Source organism: Charadrius vociferus, unplaced genomic scaffold (genome assembly GCF_000708025.1).
Source record: "Charadrius vociferus isolate BGI_N301 unplaced genomic scaffold, ASM70802v2 scaffold450, whole genome shotgun sequence".
NCBI classification, from domain to species: Eukaryota; Metazoa; Chordata; class Aves; order Charadriiformes; family Charadriidae; genus Charadrius; species Charadrius vociferus.
Window position 1 is genome coordinate 2,956,693 of NW_009646931.1, and position 13,815 is coordinate 2,970,507.

Here is a 13,815-nt window from a genome sequence, read left to right on the forward strand (position 1 = left end):
CAAACCTGCCATTATTGACATCAGCAAGCTCTAGAAATCTGACAAAATGTTTATTATTTTATCACGACAGAAAACAGAATGTATTTTACAGGTAGTCTGCTAGTCATTGTCTAACTATAAATATGCCAGTTTCTGTCTTGTATGCTGCTATTGCTTTTTTTGATACATGTTTTATATCTCAATTAGGCAATTTAGAAACCTTTGTTAGGAACATCAGCAAGTGTTATGCAAGTAATATACTGTCATGCATACTTGGCTAAAAAGTAGTAAAGGTACGTCAAACATATAAACATATTTTGTGCAGATAGCACTTCTCAACAAAGGGCAAAGGTTTGTGGTTCCCTATGAGTTATCTGACTTTAACGGGACTATTTGTATTCTTAGAGAGCACCATATGTTTGAGTACTTTGCTGAATCAAACCAGGGAAAGGAAGTTTTAAATGCTTTGCGTAATTGCTACCAGGGTACTGACAAATGTAGAAAAAAATACCCCAGAATAACAGAGCAGTATTCAGCTATGAGTAGGCATCTTGGAAGCATTTACTTATTAATTATGTTTCTAAGATAGTAAGACAATGTAGAATGCAGAAGGTTGGGCAGCTGATAGATTGCAAATTAGAAGGTATACCGAGTTCAGTTAATCACAAGATTACCTACTTACTATGTTCAGTCTTCAGAAAACTTTAAACTGTAGATCCGAAGAATGAGTACCACTGAAACCTGAGGATTTATTAGACATCTCAATGTTGAATTCCAAAGGAATTAATTGCAAAGAGTGTTCTAAAATTTATGTTAAAAAGTTCCATGAAAAAATAGTTTCTGTCATCTTCTAGTTAGCTATCACTGGCCACAAGAGAATAGAAAAGTTGAGTAAAACTGCAAGGAAACTCAAACATCCTATTAACAAGAAAATTTCTAAGAAAAGTATTCCAGAACAAATTCCAGGAAAGCCAGTAAGAGTCAGACTGGATATAGAAAAAGAAACAATCACTTCAGCAGTAAATGTGAGTGTTTTACCAAGACTCTGCTTAATCTGCCACAGAAGGCATCATCCGCTAGGTGTCATCATGAGCCAGAGAGATTTTTAGACAAACGCCTATCATACATGAACACATGAAACCTGTGTATGGAGTATATACGGTGCCCTTCAATACACTGTGCCATCTGAAAAAGGACTTTCAGTTGATTACTGAAAATAGTTGTGCCGAACTCCACTAAATTCGAGTGACTACCGATATTATGTGCAGATTAGCAGTGGGACCACAGTTGGCGTAGCGCCTACTGTACTGCTTCATTTGGGGCCTGCTCAGTGCAGCATGATGGGAGGGGAGGCTACTGGGGGGCAGCACACTATGCCACCCCCACCCCTGGGCTGCACTGGAGAAATGCCTGCAGATTGTCAGTGGGTGGTAGCAGAGTTGAGGTCTAATGGAAGGTTAGAAATAGAAAGGTGGGATAACAAAGATTCATCATCTCTGCTGTCAACAAGCACTCCGTTTTCATGTACACAATGTCCTTTTGGTAGTTTACCCTGATCTTAGAGAAAAGAGTGTCTTCATTTACTTATTTTATTAGCTATGAATTATAACATGTTTTTTAAAATAAATGGATTACAGCATTTAATTCATTAAAAATTAATGAATTAATAAACTATATACATAATAAAAGGTGACCAGTTAGCTCATTTACAGGAATTGCTTATACTATCTTCTTATACCAGTTACTAATGAACACACTATCAGCTCTATTTAAGTTCAGAAACTGGGTCAATTTTATTTAGAAGTATCATCAGGTTATTTAATATGAACTAAGCATAACTTTCCCTGTTCTGTTTTGTTGTTTGTTTTGTCGTTGTGTTTTTTTTTTTTTTAATTTAAAATAACAGAAAATGTGTAATTGCAATGGGATTTTGCTCTGACAACAATAAACATACAATCCTTTCCTCCTGTCAGAGAAGATGAGAGAAATAAGATACATTTCTTACAAACTTAAAAAACGCCATTTCTTAATGTTCATGAACAACAGCTTTTCATACATTGATGTCTTTACACGTGGTGTTCTTTCCGTCAGTTGACTGTGCTTGTTCAGATCTCTGGAGAAAGATTTTAATATCCTATGAAAAGGAAAATGAAAAGGTAAAAGGTCATTTAATGGCACAGCCTGATCTACCTTAAAACTTGCAATAATAATGCCTGACTTTCCATGGGGTGAGATTTCTAGCTAATGACTAGAAGATTATGATGAAAAATTAACTTCAACAGAGATTTGTCCCTACAAATTACACTTTCCCTAGGTTACATAAGATGTCTTCTGGAAGGGCATTAAAAACAACACTGTCATTCAGCTTTAGCACTACTTATGTTCAGTGCACTAATGAAAACATAAACATACAGTGACAATTACAGAAAGAACATTCTTCATGGCAAATTCTAAAAGAGCTCCTGCTGTGTATCACTAATATCACTGAGATGATGTTTTCATGTTACCCACAAACCATCATTGCCTTTAGCGGTTTTACAAAACTACAGTTAAAATGCAATTCCTAAAGTAAGCAGAGATCTTAAGCATTGGCTTAAATTTATCAGTAAAACGAGGTATTAAGACTGTTGTTTAAACCAGCAAAAATTATTCAGAACATACAGAGACAAACTCTTCAACAAAGTTTCTTTTTTTGCATGTCATATTTCAGGCTGAACTTAAACAACATTTCAAGAGAATGGAAATAGAAGAAAATATGTAACTAACATTTGGAATAATACATACCTGGATTTAGTTAATTTTTTGTGCAGTTCTGCATTCTTAAGAAAACATTGTTTGATTTGTAATTTTCAATCATTTTGTATTAGCACAATCTTCCTTATTGCCAACTTCAGCAATGTTATCCATTGTGTAAGTAAGATGAACAAGGACTTTTTGATTTAAAAAAATAAGGTGCTGAATGTTTATACAAAGATAAGTAGTAATTTAAAGTCCTAGCATTTTCTGGTTTTGTCAGTGAACACATTTTTCCTCTAGGAGAATAACTAGAAGTCAGAATTTTTATAAAATAAATTAGTTTATATTCAAATACATACTCCAATATGTATTTTGTGCATATTTTGAAGATACAGCCTTTTTTCAAAAGCAGAAACTGCCTGTATGTAATGATGCCTCACATGCCTTGCAAAAAACCAGGAGCATTTCAGTGAACACAGAATAACCATGTTAAAAGATAATTTTACCAGTACTTTGTTATAGAAGGTAGTACTTACATTTATCTTTAAGTCTAAGAAAGACTTCAGTTTAAGGAGGCCTTTTTCAGCACATTGAGTCAGAAAAAGGAGTTTCGGTTCCGGTTTGACAAAAGTAAATGTTAGCAAATGGAACCTTCAAGTGAGTTCATTATCAGTACTTATCATTACCACACGAAGCAGATGAGGATCTCAATAAACTGAAGCACTTCTGGCATGGTACAACATGAATTTTATTATGAGCATTCTAAATATAAAGTACAAGTGTATGTTCCTGTAAAAAATAAGTTTGAGAGAGCTACTATCGATCATTGTGGAGCAAATGATACATAGAGAACCATCCAATTTTATCACCATGTTCATGTGTGTGTGAAGTGAAAATCTTACGCTCTAGCAATGCCACAGAAATATATGTTAAATATCAGTCTAAAAGTAGGAATGGTATGATTGAAAATTATAATCTGATGCAGAAAAGAAAATGATAGAACAGCATTTAAGTATGTGTTAAGTGAAAAAAAAAACTTCCTCTGGACAGATTTTATTTATGTAACTACTGGTTTTGCAGAAGAAGCCAAAACTAAATAACCTCAAAACACTGGAGAAATAGTACTCCAACAGATTTGATGTGTCTGTGTTTAATGAAAAAAACATAGTGTTTCTATTACATGAATAGAGATTTTATCTTTTTATTTTAATGCAAGAAACATTATTTTTCATGTATATTTGTTTTTCCTAAGATTTTTTTTTATGGAGTACATGATAAAGAGAAGCAAAACATAGCTCTCTTTTTTAAACTAGGTGTTTAAACACTGAGTTAAATTTTCCTTCTCTTGCACACTGGGACATTTAAAACACCACATGAAAAAGGCTTCTCAAGTTTCGTATTACAACTACTGTCTATGAGCTGACAGTGATTCAGCAGTGTTTTTTCTGCTGAAGCATTGACTCTGAACTATATGGTCCACCTCATAAGCCTTAATGAATATAATCCGTATGAACTCTCCCTAGACAGAAAGCATTTTTACTTTGTTAAATGATACATAGAGTTCTGAATGTTTGTTGAGTTGGGTAATATTAAATGACTGCTGTGTGTATAAACAGGTTTTGTAATCATTGTTCAAAATACTAACAAATGGGTTTTTGATAAAGACATGTTAACACATTATTAGTATCCTGTCTCGGTGAACCTTTTATTTGAATGAGTATCTGAGTAGTGTTACTCAAATGATTAACAAAACCAACAAGAATAACAGCAGTAATAATATGACAATTAATTTAGAAGGAACAAGCTTGATGCAAGGGCCTACATTACATGTATGCAAAACACAGACACACAGAACTACGTTGTGATATCCCTATCTTCAGAACTGAAGTTTTCTAAAAAGGACTATTCAGGATTTGAAAGCAGGATGAAAAATGTAACATAATATGGTCAAATGCATAATAGTTTTGATATCAACAAACTGAATACTAATCATCAAAATACCTTGTTATCCTCTGTAATTATAAGAATGTAGTCCACTCAAAATAAGAGATTAATGCAATAATTAAGAATTATAGAAGTAGAATCTATCCCAGACTCTTTATCTAAATTTATCACCATCAAAATGCAGAGTTACTAATATGTGTCATTGTTTCTGTATTACTGTGACAGTTTTGTGAAAGAAGGCAAAATTTGTAACAAAATGTAATACCAGACCTGAAGATGACAAGCTTAACAGACAAACCTATGCAGTGGAAAAAGCAGAACTGCTTGCTTCTTCCATCTGAATCAGCTGGTCTATCAAAAATATTCTCTCATTTATTATTAAATGTATTTAAAGACAATTTTATTCAGAATGTAATGAAGTGTATTCATAAGCACATATTCACATATAGCTGTGGTCTAATTATTCTAAAAGAATAAATTTCATCTGATAAGTGAAAAAAATATGTTGATAATGGCAAACCACTTGAAAGCTCTACTCAGGAGCAGAAAGGCTTCTAATCAGGACAGAAAAGGTCAGATGAAAAAGTAACAGAATTTCCAAACCTATTCATTTGTTAGCATTTGTACTGAGGCTAACAGAAATGTCATCATCATGTAGGATGTTGCCAGCCCACTGGTATATGAACTAAGAAAACAAACTCCCTTCAAAAGACAAGAATAAGTCTCACCTGGAGAAAATATTTTTATCATGAATTTATTGGTTAAAAGTGAACAGGTCATCAAGACACCAAAGGAATCAGGTGCCCTAACTCAAATTTAAAAAATCGTAAGCTAGGTATTCCATTTATAGTTTTCAGCAAAATATTTTATTTTCCACTGTTTATGACTGCAGCAGTAGAAACATTTTAACCTTAGAAACCACACCTTAACTTGCTATATTTATCTTGTAAAAGATCTCAAAGTAACAGCACTGTGGTTGAATTTCATTTTTATAAAGGTTTTTATAGTCTCAGGACAATTTCTGAATTGATACTAAATATTGTTAACTTACTTTGGAAATGCTTTGGGAAGAAAAAAGTTCACCTGTTCACAAAATATAGTTCTTTGAAGAACTGTCAGAGAAAAACTGTTCCTGGAGTACATATGTTTTGGACCAGAATCCTAACTTACATAAACCAATGACCACTGGGTCTCTATGCCTGTTTGCTGCTGAATATAATAATTTGCTGTAAAGTTGAGTAAGAACTTGTGGTCTTAGCTCTTCCCCAGTTTGTCAGAATTTGAAAGTAAGACTGTGAAGTGTTGATTTCATGCATAAAACAGCAATCTGCATTTACTAGTACAGTCAAGGAATATAATCTTCTCTTTTTATGTATAGAAACCATAGAACACTGTATTTGAGATACAGTCAGTAGAACCCCCTGCAAGAGGAAATTATAAGTATTACAAACAAAAACTGAAGCTCTGCATTATCTAACTGTCAAGTCAGGAGATACAGGCATCAAATGAATCTGCCAAACATGTTGAAAAGTATATTATTTAAATACAATTATACCAATATGTCTTTGGTAGGCAAGCTGCGGAAACTCCCTTGGGCTAGAGCATATGCAATGAAACCCTCAGCTAGTACCAAGACTCATATACAACAGTTTCTCAATGACACCTTTTCTCATTGACTGACAATTTTTCTAACTGCATGGCCCTGAACATATCCTACCAGGCACAGATAACTCCGGTGATTGACGGTAGCTAATGAATTTTAAACATATACTACAATCTAAGCTATATACCATAGTTCCTCCTGAAAGTGGTACAGGAAGATCAGAAATTTTGATAGATGCTGTGCTCTTGATATTTGGCTATTGGTTAGTGTGAAAAGGTTTTAAAAATAAGTTCCCCTCCCTGTAAATAGCAGAGTATATGCATATGGCATCACTCATTTTACACTGTAGTTAAGTGTTACTTTAGGTTGCAGGTCTTCATGCAGAGCTTGCATTATGTTAAATGTTGCAAAGTCAGTGAGGCATTTGTGTAAAGAACAGTTCTTGAGATGGATCATGTATAGAATGGAGAGCTAGTTTAAGAAATGTTTTGGTCTTCAAAAAATTCAGTGAAGTTGGAAAAAATGTTCAGATTAATAAATACAGTACACAATTAAATAAAAAGGGTCAAGAAGAAAGAATGGGGAAGGGAAGGGAGGAATGACCTAACATTCAATGGTGTCTATCTTCCCAAATTGGCCGAGCCATTAACATAGGCAGGATAGATACCCATTGATAGTTCCAGCCTTCAGTTGTGTCGTCTTCGTCTTACATTTTCCTTTTGTACATCTTCCTTCTATAGCACATAAATTTTTAACCCTTACTTTGACAGAGTAAATATATTCTTTTATTCTTATATCTTGTCTTTTACTAACAATGATCATGAGTCATATAATAAATGCTAGGCCCTTCACTTCTTACAAGTGATGAATATAATTAAGAAATAGCGAGTTACTCCTGGAGTATCATGTATCTTATTGAGATTTACAGTTTGTGGGACACTATGTGCCCTTGGTGGTGATAATCTCAAACTGGTGAAGACTGTTGATGTTTGATCTTTGTGCATGAGAATGGTAGCATCCTTTCATCTTGTCTCATGCTATTTTCTTACACTCTGTATATAACATATTTTTGCCATAGTTCGACACATTTTATAGGTTAATACTCTGGCCCAAACTTGCCTTATGTGCCACTGTTTAAATGCACATATAAACAGAAGTGCATAAACAGGGAAGCTCTAGAATATGGCAGGGAAGAACATTTGAACCTGTACTACCTCTGCATATCCTTTTCTGCAGCCTGGTTGGCTTGGGATGGAATGTATTCTATCACACATCCCATAGTGTCTTGCAGTAAGATCCTGTTGGGAAGATAATTCAAGCAGACTCCCTCCTATGGGTGGGGGGAAAGGCAATGCCACACCTGATAAGGCAGTAGAAAACCTGTAGGCAGCTATAGGCCAGCAAGACAGGTATAGAAAATAGGTCAGAAAGCAGTGCAATCTTTGATGGACAGATTTTTTTAGGGAAAACAGAACAACTGATCAAATCTACTACCTGCTATGCTGTATATCTGGTCTACACTGCAAACTGGCAGTATCTAAATGAATTACATTTACATTAATTAAATTTACATTTCCGGGATAATGCAAATTTCAATATGTGTACTTACAAAGCTCTTGGTCCCAGAAAGCAATACTTACAGGAAGCTTGTATTCTTGATACCTGTTGATTAATTCTTGAATGAAAGGATGCTTCAAAAGGAGTGCAACTAGAATGGGTGTCAGATCTTCACTGCCTAATTCTTTGTATACTTTGATGAAAAGCTTTAAGAAAAAATAGTGTGTCGTCAATTTATTAAGTGTTTAAAAAAATTTGGGGAAAAGCAAAGATTGCAGCAGGTATTTATTTAACATACAATGCAAGGTACAAAACCTTCTTTGATTCAACCATCCTACCTTATCATAGCTGCCTTCCTTCTCCAGATTACTAAATCTATGATTATCTTCATCTTTACTTCCTCCAGTATGAAACACTTTGAGTAGAGTTGCCACTGAAATTAATCCTTCACCTGTGTAATTCAAGACTTCTTTTTCATCTTCTATTAAATTTTTCTTATTTGGCACTATGTTGGCGTAAGGAAAAGCCTAAGAAAATAAAGCATAGGTATAGTATTTGGTGATAAATAGACTGTCAGTAGATCATCTGTTTCAGTTAGACATGCATTAAGGATCAGTGGATTATACTTCCAAACTTCAGTTCCTAGAAAACAAAAATCAACAACTCCTACAAAATTACTTACTGAACTATAGGATGAAGGAATAGATCCTGAGAATCCAGAGATATCCATAAAGTTGGCTTTAGCAGAAATTTAATAAACAGCTTTTTCCGGGAACCTGGCCAACATTCCACTGAGAAATTAATACTCTTCAGAGCAACAAAACATAAAAATAGTTCAAATCAAGGAGTCCCTGCAAGAACTTTATTTTGGCTAACAGTTACCAGCTGCCCACAGAAAAAGATGAGAAAGGCTTTATATAGGAAAATTAGAAGTTTACTATAAACAAGCAATGTTGTTTCTTTCTGTTGATATTAGAAAGGGCCAAAGAGAAATAAAAAAAAAGCTGTAAAGATTTGTGAGCACAGAGATAAGAAAGGACCTCACATAACTGAACAATGCTTTGACTAGGTTAGGCCACTGTGTAGACTAACCACTAACAACAACAGGAAATTGCATTTAATTGATTAGGCCACTGCGTAGACTAACCACTAAGAACAACAGGAAATTGCATTTAATTGAACATACTATTTCTTTCCTCATTAGGAGGGAGAGACTGCTGTGATACAGTCACACTTGGGCTACATGTCTTAGACCTTAATATATATTTTTTTCAACACAGGAGGAGCAGAGTCATTGATACATTTTTTTTACACTCAACAGTGGAAGTTACACAAATATCGGCACCTAGGTTTTATCTCACACTACCGTTTACATTTAGCTATAAGATCTACACAACCAATAACAAAATTATTGAGACTTAAAAGCTAAGCATTTTAAGCGAAAGGGTCTTTTTTGTGAAGTTAGTAAATGTAAGTTTCCAGAATGTTTGTCTGATCTTCTATTAACATCATTAAAGTTTCAGACATACTTCTGTAGGCAGCTATCAATGAGAAGTCATTACAATTATCAGAACAGAACAAGAAAAAGAGCAGAGACAACTTAAATTAGGTGCTGCTGTGTAAGTGCCTATTTATAAGCTATCTATCTAAGGTGTGTTACAAAACTTCTTTGAGATGAGCAGGATAGCTCTTTTATATTCCACTGATCAATATCCAACTGATAATATTTACTAGATTTCCAGTACCTGTAGTGACAACTGGGATATTTAGATTACATGTAAACAGCCACAGGTAGACAAAGATTTAGGTTCTTAATTTGGTGCTGAAAACTACTTTGGATGTCTTCGGAGATATATGTCCTTCTATTTGAACGAGCTTGACTCAAACATGACACAATACCAACTCATAATTCACTTTTGGCCCCCTTGTGGTTGTTGAATATAATGAATGAAATGCTGGCTTTACTGAACCCAATGGTGAGAACTCGTTCACTTCAGTGGAACAGAATTTTATTTGTTCTCTTTTTTTTCTGTATTCAACATTATTGTTAAAGCATACACATATGGAACACAAGGCATAAGAACAAAGAAAAGATTAAAATTATGTTCTATCAAGCCTGCAATTCTGAGCACCAAACGGTAAAAGACGACTATAAAGACAAAGAGAACCCAAGAGAACTGACACATGCAAGATGTTCATTTACCATCTAATTCTTAGGTATTTCTAGGTTTCTAAATCCCCAAGATGAATGGGGCCCACAAACTGTCTGTATTGTGAGCCCTTGTGAGACATACATCAGACATAGCACAGATTCACAAAGCCAATACATTGGGTGGGAAACTAAGCATGAGGAAATTCTGAGTTTGGATGGGGTATAACTCTTGCTTCTCAGAGATACATCGTTAATTCTAGATTGAAGGGAAATGTTTCCCTTCACCTATGACTCACAGCCTTAAGAAGTTGTTGACACATAGGTGATAATGCCAGTGCAGTTACCTACAATCTTAAAAAAGTCCCAATCAAACAGGTCAAACCAAGCAGAAAACAGTAAGGAGGAGAACAGGTTGTGTTGCTTTATATCCAATGTTTTCAGAGTTAGAACTTTCCACTGAAATACGGGAAACTAAGTTCAGACCTACTGTATCTAACTGGGAGCCTTCTGTGGTCTCCTTCTTTCTATGAAATGTAAAAAGGAAATTGTCTTACTCAATCTTTCCCATGGACAAAAACTCTGTTGTGTCAAATAAAAGCAGACACAGGGGAATACAGTAATATATTTTGTCATTTGAAGTGATAAAATATAATTATGAATATGTATTGGGTTATAATATATGGTAGAATAACGCCCTTTCTATACTGTTTCTGGAGAGTACAACTGTATTTTAAGTATTGGGCAAATGCTAGAGTCACTGTGGTTGTGACAACATAGTGAAACACTTTTTCTAGAAGAGCGAGCTCTTTCCAAGGCATGTACAGATAAATATTTTATGTCTCAAAAATGACTTATACTTCAGTAGTAAGTAACTGATGCATGCAATGCACTATTGGTAGTTTTGAGACTTTAAAAATAACAATGTATTCCAGAAATACTAACAATGTTCAAAAGCCCAGCTCTATTTGATGTGACAATACATTCATCATGGCTCTAAAAATAATTAAAAAAAAAAATTCATATGAAACTAAGTATTAATTGTTAATCCTTCTGATTTACAGATAAAACAAATCACTTGAAAACAACAACAAAGGTGTATATATTTCTAAATACCCCAAAGAAACATAGTTGGAAGGAAAGTAAGACCAGCTATAATATCAGGTTTTATATCTTTAGATAACAATACTGAAAGTCACACTAGAGTCTAATTCCTGGGGGCTGATAGCTGGACTTAATTGTCTAAGATTAGGTCAAAGAATGTCCTCCTTTCATCTGTACAAGGAGTAGTTACCAGTAAATATCTTAAACTTTCATTATTATTTGGCAAAAAAATTTTCAGACCTTTGGAAGAATACTTCTGAGTATTATTACCAAAGTCAGTGGAACTATTTGCAGAGTTCCCATGAAGTCAGCAGAACTACTTGTAAGGACTGGAGCTACCCAGACTAAGAAAATATACAGAAGTGTACTTAATTTATAATTTGAAGCACAACTATTATTCTCTAATATTTTACTGTAATATTTTACCACACATGGAAGGGAAGCTGCTTCCTTTCTGTGAATATATGTTCCAGTAGCAACGCTAAGGGCTCTGTAAACACCTTCAACTGGATCAGAATGGGAGGCAAAATAAAGTAGCATCTCAGTATAGTGGAGCAGAGCAGGATCTTTTCTGGTATCAGCAAATAAATTGAAGAAAAACTATAAAAGGACAAAAACATATAAATTAATTTCTGCAAGTGGAAATTAATCAAATACAAATCAAAGACTGGAGAAAAGGATGAAATAAAGTAACAACTGCTGGTAAGTCATATTATCTTTAGAAATGTGTTAAGGCTGCGTAAATCAAGACAAATCATAGAATCACAGAATACCAGGTCTGGCCCAACCTTTCTTGGCAAAATCACAGTCTAGACAAAATGGCCCAACACCATGTTCGGCTGAATCTTAAAAGTGTCCGATGTTGGGGAATCCACCGTTTCCCTGAGAAGATTATTCCAATGGCTGATTATTCTCATTGTGAAAAATTTTCCTCTTGTGTCCAATCGGAACCTACTCAGGAGTAACTCATAACCATTACCCCTCGTCTTTTCCATATGACTCCTTGTAAAAAGGGAGTCTCCATCTTCCTTGTAGCCACCCTCTAAATACTGGAACATGGTGGTAAGGTCTCTCCTAAGCCTGCTTTTCTCAAGGCTGAACAAAGCCAATTCTCTCAGCCATTCCTCATACGGCAGGCTTCCTGGTCCTTTGATCATCTTTGTGGCCCTTCTCTGGACCCTCTCCAGCCTGGTCACGTCGTTTTTGTGTAGCTGAGACCAAAACTGAACACAGTATTCCAGGTGTGGCCTGACAAGCGCTGACTAGAGTGGGATAATGACTTCTTTATCTCTGCTGGTGAGGCCCTCATTGATGCAACCCAGCATCCTGTTGGCTTTCTTTGCCACAGCAGCAACACACTGTTCACTCATATTGAGCTTGTGCACCAGGACCCCCAGATCCCTTTCCACAGAGCTGCTCCCCAGCCAGCTAGATCCCAGTCTGTGCTGCACTCCTGGATTATGGTTTCCCAGGTGCGAGAACTTATACTTCTCCTTGTTGAACTTCATAAAGGTCTTGTTAGCCTATCTTCCAGCCCATCCAGGTGTTCCTGCAGGGTGGCTCTCCCTTCTGAAGACTCCATTTCGCCACTCAGTTTGGTGTCATCAGCAAATTTCATGAGGGTACACCTGATCCCATCATCCAGATCACTTATGAGGATATTAAAGAGTGTTGTTCCCAGTATCAGTCCCTGGGGGACCCCACTTGTGACAGGTTGCCAGATTGAAAATGAGCTATTTACTACTGCCCTCTGGTTGCTGCCTGGCAGGCAGTTCCCCACCCATTGCACAGACTACTTGTCTAGACCATAACGCCACTGTAGGAGAAGACCAGGTTTGAGACCATCTGAAGAACCTGAAGTTGCACAAGTCCATGGGACCTGATGAGATTCATCCACGTGTCCTGAGGGAACTGGCAGATGAAGTTGCCAAGCCACTATCCATCATATTTGAGAAGTCGTGGCAGTCCAGTGAAGTTCCCGCTGACTGGAAAAGGGGAAACATAAGCCCCATTTTTAAAAGGTTAAAAAAGAAGACCCAGGGAACTACAGGCCAGGCAGTCTCACCTCTGTGCCTAGCAAGGTCATAGATGAGATCCTCCTGGAAACTCTGGTAAGGCACATGGAAAATGAGGAGGTGATTGGTGACAGCCAATGTGGCTTCACTAAGGGCAAATCATGCCTGACAAATTTGGTGGCCTTCTACAATAGCGTTAAAGTGTTGGTGGATAAGGGGAGAGCAATATATGTCATCCACCTGGACTTGTGCAAAGCATTTGATACCGTTCCACGTGACATCCTGGTCACTAAATTGGAGAGACATGGATTTGACCAATGGAACACTCGGAGGATAAGGAACTGGCTGGATGGTTGCACTCAAAGTTGCGGTCAACAGCTCCATGTCCAAGTAGCGACCAGTGACGAGTGGTGCTCCTCAGGGGTTGGTACTGGGACCGGTGCTGTTTAACATCTTTGTTGGTGACATGGATGTTGAGATGCAGTGCACCCTCAGCAACTTTGCTCACGACACCAAGCTGTGTGGAGCAGTCAACATGCTGGAGGGAAGGGATGCCATCTAAAGAGACCTGGACAGGCTTGAGAGATGGGCCTGTACGAACCTTATGAAGTTCAACAAGGCCAAGCGCAGAGTCCTGCACATGGGCCGGGGCAATCCCATGCACAAATACAGGCTGGGAGGAGAATGGATTGAGAGCAGCTCTGAGGAGAAGGACCTGGGGGTGTTGG

At 36.4% G+C, this 13,815-nt stretch overlaps 1 protein-coding gene across 1 annotated transcript in view; it reads right to left on the minus strand.

The window, feature by feature from the left end:
- Nucleotides 1-2,029: 2,029 nt before the first annotated feature.
- Nucleotides 2,030-13,815, minus strand: part of SPEF2 (sperm flagellar 2) — a gene marked incomplete at its 5' end in the record, with an annotated part of 91,589 nt that continues 79,803 nt past the window's right edge. Inside the window, 4 exons of the mRNA XM_009894715.1 lie at nucleotides 2,030-2,113; nucleotides 7,903-8,025; nucleotides 8,158-8,346; nucleotides 11,499-11,672. Of these exons, the coding sequence (XP_009893017.1) occupies nucleotides 2,030-2,113; nucleotides 7,903-8,025; nucleotides 8,158-8,346; nucleotides 11,499-11,672 (570 nt within the window). The remainder of the gene's footprint in view (nucleotides 2,114-7,902; nucleotides 8,026-8,157; nucleotides 8,347-11,498; nucleotides 11,673-13,815) is intronic.